Source organism: Aptenodytes forsteri, unplaced genomic scaffold (assembly GCF_000699145.1).
Source record: "Aptenodytes forsteri isolate BGI_AS27 unplaced genomic scaffold, ASM69914v1 Scaffold132, whole genome shotgun sequence".
NCBI lineage: Eukaryota > Metazoa > Chordata > Aves > Sphenisciformes > Spheniscidae > Aptenodytes > Aptenodytes forsteri.
The window spans coordinates 4,744,176-4,752,339 of record NW_008795520.1 but is presented as its reverse complement, the minus strand read 5'-3'; the positions used below and the strand labels follow the sequence as shown (position 1 = coordinate 4,752,339).

The following is an 8,164-nucleotide window of genomic DNA, read 5'->3' as shown; positions in this document are numbered from 1 at the left end:
ACCGGGCGGGAAGGGCGCGAGAGGGGCCCGGGAGGCTGCGTTCGCCCGGGTGCGCTTGTGCGAGGCAGGCCTCGAGCCCTGCGCTTTGTTGCCTCTCCTCATCCCGTTACCAGGCTGCCCAGGGAAGTGGTGGAGTCCCCATCCCTGGAGGTATTTAAAAGACGTGTAGATGAGGCGCTTAGGGACATGGTTTAGTGGGCATGGTGGTGTTGGGTCGACGGTTGGACTCGATGATCTTAGAGGTCTTTTCCAACCTCAATGATTCTATGATTCTATGATTCTAAACCGGGGGACGGGGCTTCTCGTCGGAGCGTGCTTTCTGCAGTTCGCCTAGTTGTTGGGTAACTTGTGGTTCCCGCATCAGAAGGTTGCCTTGGAAATAACTCACCTCCCTCCTTGTTTTTTTTTTTAAATCTGGTTATCGTACACACCCAGCCGTACTGTTATCGCCACTGCGTTTATGTGACGACGTTTATTTTTTTTGATTTTGGAAGACCATCAGATAAAGCAACGCGATCTCTTACAGTGAAGTTGTTACTGTGGTAAGGCAAGAGTTGATGGCAGCCCTCAGGTATTTTATCTACTGCATTCTTAACCCTCCTGGCAGCTCTGTTATTAGCTTCCAGGATAAGAATGAATGCCAGAGAAAACTGTTGATTAATCCAAAATGTAGAGCTCTTCTCCCGTGGCTCCTCGTTATTTCACATCTTCAACATTTACTTAAATGTATTAGTAATTAGTGAAGGTTTTAAATGTAACTGTGAGTACTCAAGGTACTCAAATTCATCCAAGGCACTCAAGCGAATCATGAGAAGTAAGCTGATATTCGTTGTGCTGGGTTGTTTCTATCGTGGGAGTATGTATAATATTCCTTTGATAACTGATCAGAAGATAAGAATATTACCGTTAAGATAAGCTTTCCGGGCAAGTAAACGTAACGTGATCAGCAGTTTCAGGGATGGAAGAGTCGATAACTAGATGGGTGAAAAATGAGTATCTACCTGATGATGTTTAAACATAACGTAAACGCTTTGATTCTGTCTTAATGGATTGAATTTGTTGGGTGACCGGTGTTGGCGCTTAACAGCGTATTTATTCCGCTTTCTGTAAGCTATTCCACAGCAAATTGTGTCTTTCAAATACTTTGTCTTCAGGCCCTTGCTCATGTATGTAGGATCTTAGATGCATGCTTTTTGTGTGTCTTCCAAGTACTTTTTGCCCTGCAGTGCAAGTCATTCATTGGGAATTTTTAATATCGTAAACTGGTATGTCTTGCACAAGCAAACTCGATTGTTGGCAGTATAATCAGCCATGTTCTTTTTATGATGTTAAATATGTAGTAGAGAATATTGGATTACATAAGATTTTTGCAGAAGCACTGGAAGTGATTTTTGCATCCCATTGTTTTCATTATCTGAGCTTCTATCCAGTAATGTTCTGAATAAACCTTAGACTTGCTCTGATTAAGAATTAACATTTTCTTTAAAGTGGAAAACCATTGTGGTTTGATAGGGGATGGCTGTTGTCATTTGGAGGACATCGCTGTATGACCTACGATCCTTGGACGTGATACACTGGCCTTCCTTTAGTTGTAAGACTTCAGATAATATTAAGGAATTTGGTTTTATTTTTATTTTTTAGTACTGTAACTGATTCTTTAGTGTGGATGCTTCTGTAGTGGTGCCAGTGATCTGATTATTACAGCGTTTTTACTGTTGGATAGTAAGGCTTGGGCTGTAAAATATCTGACCAAAAAAGGTCCAATGCAGCAGCCAGTTGTAGTTCTTTAGATGAAGATACGCTGCTTCTCGGGCAATAGTAGGGGTATTGGATGAAAAACTTGTAGAAGCCACCTTTGCAGCAGATCTTTTCCAGTAACATTCTTAGGGTAAGATTGTTTTTCAGCCTCTGTGATACAATGTCACCAAAATTTGGGAAGGACAGGAGATCCTGCATGTCAGCCTGTTGTATTTGGTCAAGCACATGCTGACAAATGAAGAACCGGTATTTTCTTTGCCATCCCAGTTATATTGTACATCTTTTTGGGCTGTGTTAGGACCAAAGTTTACATTACGAAGGCCCGTGGTAAAAACGAGGTGGCCAGATTCAGGTTTCAGAAAAAAAAAAATTGTGATTTCCTGGGAGGCTTGAAGAACTGCTGGACTTTGGTTTTCCAGATGTCTTAATCTTATTTACTTAGCAGGGTTTTTTGTTATTTTAGGTTTTCGTGTTGCTAGTTTGGGGGCACGTCCATATTTAATCTTGGGACCAAAAGATAGCAAAGCTCTCTGGAGCTGTTTATTTTCCACAGCTGTATTTTAGGATGATGAGATTTTAGGTGTGCTTACTATTCGTGTTCTTGAATGTATAAGCCAGAACTGTTCTGTATGCAAGTGCAGACACTGATCTCTTCGTTCAGAGACAGACAGATTTCTGACCGTGCTGAACTTCGCCTCAGAGCACCTTCTGCCTGGACAGCTGAGTGAGAGGAGAGCAGTAGGCAGGCTTCACGGAAGGCAGCTGAAGGTGCCGATGGCTCTTTGGTCCTTCTGCTCCTTTCTGGGACTGGTTTTGAAGCTGCTGGGGCAACTCAGGGATTTTTGCAACCCATGCCAGCGCGTCCGGTTATCCATTGGTCCACATTTGAAACTTATTCCCTGTGTACAAGAGCTGTGCCTGAAGAACCTGCAAGTCACGTGCAGTTTGAGAGCTGCAGTGTAGCGTTCTGTTTTGGATGGATGCACGGGCATTTCTGTATTAACTAAGATTCCTTCTATGAAAGATTGCCCTTCACCTTTTTTTAAATGTGAATGTCTTTAGAAAAGAGGGAAGTTTTTAATTTTCTTGGCGGTCCCTGAGGGAAAACAAAAAAATTTTCTTTTTCCCTGCCCCCCCCCCAAGCCATTGCTTTTTGCTTGTCGTATTACAAATGTAACTTCTGGCTGTTGTTGCAAAGATATTTTAAAACCAGTGTTACCAACCAGTATGGGAAGAATTCCTAAATACCCTTTAAAGCTATTTGGGTTTTGTAATTGTTTTAGCTAATGGACCCATAAAGAGACCTGTAAAAATGTATTAAGAAGAGGAAGAAAAATTGCATAGTAATCAGACTTGAAAGATTCTGTAGATTGGTGTTCAGTTTTAAAATCTTGGTGATTCTTCATGTTCCTTTACTATTTTCAGGTTAAAGTATGTGATTTCATATGTGTGTGATCAGTGATGAAAAGCTTTTATTAAATAGTTACAGTTACCAGCATGTCTTCTTTTGCTTTATCTCTGAATGCTTAACCTGGTGACTGATACCTGTTGTAATATTTTAGAAGATGTCGTAGTCACACCAAGAAAACACAATTTTCTCCTGAAAATGATGTTAAGCTGTTACTCTTTGGACTTTTCATTGACGTTTTCACTGGATGCACTACAGTTGCAACATGGCTTGTTTTGATAGTGAAACATTTCAGATACTACTTTTTTTTTCCTTCATTTTTATTTAATCTTTAAGATTTTTTGTATTAGCAAAACAGGTTTGCATAGTGCAGTTTAAATTTTTACGCAAATTAATGCTTCAGAAAATTTGGAGTAAGCTAATTGAAGGCACCAACTTTCAAGAGATAAATTCTTCTTTAATATTGAAAACAACCATAATGATAAAATTATAGTGTGCTACAGTTCTATATGACACATTTTTCTGTATATGATATTGTAAAATAACATCCACATGTCAGTAAGTTGTAGAAATTCAGGTGCTAAGGGTTATTAAGGTATCATAGAAGGTAAAAGGGTGATCCATGTAGTTAGAATGTGAACTCCCTTTGTATAAAGAACACTTGATCTTGTCCATAAATTTCACGTGTTACATTATCACTACTAGGAAATAGTATTCCTGAATGTCTTCATCATGTGGACAATCGCAGATTTTTAACATCATTTCCGTTAAAACTGCTAGTCATATTTGGAAGTATTTCTAGCTTGTAAAATTGTCTCAAAAGAAGTAACACGGTCAACATAAATGTTCACCAAGCAGACACTGAGGACAAATAGTAAGAGTACAGTTGTTTAACCATAGGCTGTATTTAAAAGTCATATCGGTGTAACTATTTCAGTTGATGAACTGATGACTTACAAAACTGATTATTCTAAGGAAATCACCAGCATTACTATGATTATTCTTTCTTGCATGAATAGGTGCTACTACAAAATATCTTTATACCTGCCTAATTGCATTAAAAGCAAGCTATATATCATTTTAATTACACTTGTTTTGCTGGAGTGGTACAACTTTATGTTGCAGGCCAACTTTATGCCTTTAGGTTGGGCAACTAAATCTGTAAATGTTTGTTCCATCTGTAAATGTTTGCTTTCCTCAGATTTCAGAAATGTATGCTTTAGTATTGCTCTTGCTGTGGGGCGATGAGGTACTGCCACCTCTTTAGCTAGCGCCCAAGTCTTTGCTATAAAGCCGCTGGGAAAGTGCACTCGTACTGTGACCTGCTGAAGTTCCTGTTGGTGCTGCACCATATAGTTCAAAATTCGATAGCCTTGACTTGTAGGCAGTTCTTCTGTGGCTTATCATAGTTAGAAATCACGTAGAGAAATCCTGTATTACTCTAATTCTCTTTCCTTCTTCATGCCTCTAGTGCATGAGGTATGCTCTGCTGCAGGCCCTGCACAGTTGGTGTTTACCATAGCCGGCAGGAGAAGATTTGCCATTGTGAGTTGGTATGCTACTGCCAGCCCTCGTTAGACCTCTAAATGGTATTCTGTTGCAGAGAGTGGGTTGCGGTCTTGTGTTCCGTCTTCAATATCTGGAATACATTACCAGTTTCTTATCGATTTGTTCACTGTTTCGAACTATAATCTGAAGGCTTTTTTAATTGCAAATTAAAAATGTAAGATGTTTTTATTCTTACAGGAAGGAAGAAACAGAAGCTTGCCAAAGAGAGAGCGGGGCTTTCCAAGGTAATACTGTGTTCAATAATGCAGTGCTGTTTTGAAAGATGTTTCATTTGTATTATTTGTAAGATATGTTTAAAGATATGTTTTGATTCCAGCATTACAAACACTTCTGCAAATATGCAGTCTTTAGGTTTTTTTAATGCTCACAAATAACCATATGAAATGGTTGTTCCTTTTTTGTGTCAGGTAGAGGCCTTGTACTAGAAAGTACAACATTTACTCTGTGATTTGATGGTGTTTTCCTCTTTGTTGTATGTGCAAGGACTTTTCAGACTTAAAAATCATTGATGGGATATGCCTATAACTGAACTTGATAGTTTTTTGCTATAAGTATTTGATTTCTCTTTCCTTATCGCCAGTGGATCCTGGAAGAAAAGATATATTTATCTTAACCAATTGTAAGAAATACAGTTGTGATAAACATAACACCCCTTAATTTATATTTCCTACAAAATTGTGTACTTAATAGAGGTATTTCAGGCTCTGTCTCTCTACAGATTTGTGATGCAATGATATGAGACCTGAGTCTGATTTTCAGAAACATTGTGTACATTTAACTTAGTGGTGACACTTTTAATTTTTTCTGCCAGTTTCAGTGTAACAGTATGGTTGCGTGTGTTGCGTTCTCTCAGTTGAGAATGTTTTCTGCTAACTTGTTTATTAACTGATGTTTAAGGGCCAACTTCAGTTTTACTGTGTGTGTTATAGTTGCCTGATCTGAAAGATGCTGAAGCAGTTCAGAAGTTTTTCCTTGAGGAGATTCAGCTTGGCGAGGAACTACTAGCTCAAGGTAATAGCATAATTTTTTTTGAAGGGTAAGTTGTAAAATAATTTTTCTTTACCTTTGCTAGAAGATGATTTTTATATACTAAGATCTTTTGGGGAGTCAAACTCACCTAGGAAAATCTGTTTACTTGTCTCTAACCTTCTGTGTTCAGAAGATCCAGCAAGGGAGGAGGAAAGAAAAGTGTGGATTGATTCTCAGTAATTTAATCCACTGTTGATGGATGTTTTATGTAAATACTTTACAGTGTGGAAGAAGGTTGATTTCAAAACACTATGATTTTCCATACAGGTGAATATGAGAAAGGTGTTGATCACTTGACCAATGCCATTGCTGTGTGTGGACAGCCGCAGCAGCTACTACAAGTTCTACAGCAGACTCTTCCACCGCCGGTGTTTCAAATGCTTCTAACTAAGCTCCCTACAATAAGCCAGGTATGTGAAATGTTCCCTGTTGTTTTGATTTGAAAATAATTGAACTGCTTCTCTTACCCACTACATCAGTCTCGAGTACTGGTTTTTGTAATAAGTTTTTTGTATATGTTCAGTTAGATTAAAAGAAGCTTTTTTTTTTTTCCCACCTGAAACATTACAAAGTGTATATGAAAAATACCGTGTGGCATTAATAGCATACAGGGTAAAATAGAAATACAAAACTTCTCTCATGCGTAGGGTATGCTAAGCTCTCTTAAAGTAGAGACATCTGACTGCAACTCTGATGCTATAAGTGGATCCACTGTTTCCCAAATACAAGCTGGGGGATCAGAAAAGCGGTAACTTTCTTGCATTGGGTCTTGAGGTTTTGGGTTTTTTTAAAATCATGTATCTACAAGTGTCTGTAAGTGCTATAGAAGTCCATTAGAATTAATCTGTTGCTTCTGCTAGCCTGTTGCTTCTGGGCCGGCTATAAACACAAAATGTTAACTAGCACCAGAACACATGACAGTTTTGGAAGCCTGGGGGGGTTCCCTGATGATAAAAGTGTTTGTAGCTCTGTGTATAAAATGCTCTCCCTTTTTAGCCTGAGTACTGTGCAGGTAACGTTGGTAATATGCTAGCAGGTGTGTCTATTGTAAAATAAAGAATATGTTTTACGTTCTTGGAAATGCAAGGGTACTCCCTAATGGTGTTACCTCACATAAAGCAGAGACTCAGTGCTGTGCATCAGTCAGCTCTCTCTACAGCTCAGGCCTGGTTACATTTCGGTTTAAGGTCCATATAGTTAGTAAAAACACTGAAAAGTGTCAGGTACACAAGATGTAAAGGTCTGGGGAAATAATGGAGCAAAAATGTTTCCTTAGAGAACAGTGCCAAAAACCACACAGAAGTCATCACTTGAGGCTGCTAGGGTATTATTTAGCTGACTTTGGCTTTGTTAGGCGTTGCACGGTATGTAATTTCTGCAGAACGGACTTCAAAAACTTATGTCAAATAGATTAGCATTTTTAACATTAATCAGTTTGCTCAGTAATTACACTGCTTAATGTTCAGTGTAAAATTACATTGCTTGATAATCAGTTGCCTACTGTCAATTTTATGTAATTGTGAATGAGTTTTTCTCCTTCTTACAGAGAATTGTAAGTGCACAGTGCTTGGCTGAAGATGATGTTGAATGAGGTCACACCACAACAGGGGGGAAAAAATGTTTTCTTACCCCAGAAGATGAGCATCAGTAGGGGGATAAAGGGGCAAACATAGTAGTTAATGGACTGTGTACCACATCGGGTTCTACCAGAGTTAAAATTAACTTTGTGTAGGTGGGTTTCGCAGGATTTTATTTATTATCCCAGTGAAAAGTGTATTTTGATAAGAATTCATTTTATAAATACACTGTGGTGAGTTATTAAAGTATCACTAACTTCATTATTATTAAAATATGCAGTTGTAATGTTGTACATATAAAGACATAAAACTACGACCTATTAAAAACCCAATGCTCATTTTTGAAAAAACAAAGTTATGGCAAGAAAGATTTATCTGCACTTGTGTGTCCCTATAGTACTACTTTAAATTTCAGAACATTTGGGTGTCAGATCTAAAAATGACTTAACATTAAAATTTATTTTTAATGTTATGGCTGGGCTTCCAATGCTGTTGATTAAGTCTAAAACCTTGTGTCATTTCCTGAGAAAATAGACATGTGGTCATTTAAACAGTAACCGATCACCTTAGAAAGAGAGGCAAATCAGAATGGTAATAGATGACTGGCTGCAGAAAGAATGACATCCATTTCTGTCAGGAACAGTAACATCTAAAGTGATGCAAGTCAAAACTGTATCTGGCAAACACAAAACTCTGTTAATGCAGGTGTGTGAAATAAAGCTGTTTGGAATAGAACCTGGGGCAGATTGTAAGAGCTTTTTTTGGAAAGCTTGAAACCTTTTTGCGAGATAGGCAGTTAATGTTTCAGTCTCTAGTCTTCAAG

General features: G+C 38.3%; 1 protein-coding gene across 1 annotated transcript in view; it reads left to right on the top strand.

Moving 5' to 3' along the window:
- The window catches only part of TOMM20 (translocase of outer mitochondrial membrane 20), a 9,074-nt gene extending 1,261 nt beyond the window's left edge, over positions 1–7,813 (top strand). Inside the window, exons 2-5 of the mRNA XM_009281829.1 lie at positions 4,913–4,959; positions 5,665–5,746; positions 6,032–6,174; positions 7,311–7,813. Of these exons, the coding sequence (XP_009280104.1) occupies positions 4,913–4,959; positions 5,665–5,746; positions 6,032–6,174; positions 7,311–7,355 (317 nt within the window). The 3' untranslated portion in view covers positions 7,356–7,813. The remainder of the gene's footprint in view (positions 1–4,912; positions 4,960–5,664; positions 5,747–6,031; positions 6,175–7,310) is intronic.
- The last annotated feature ends 351 nt before the right edge of the window (positions 7,814–8,164 follow it).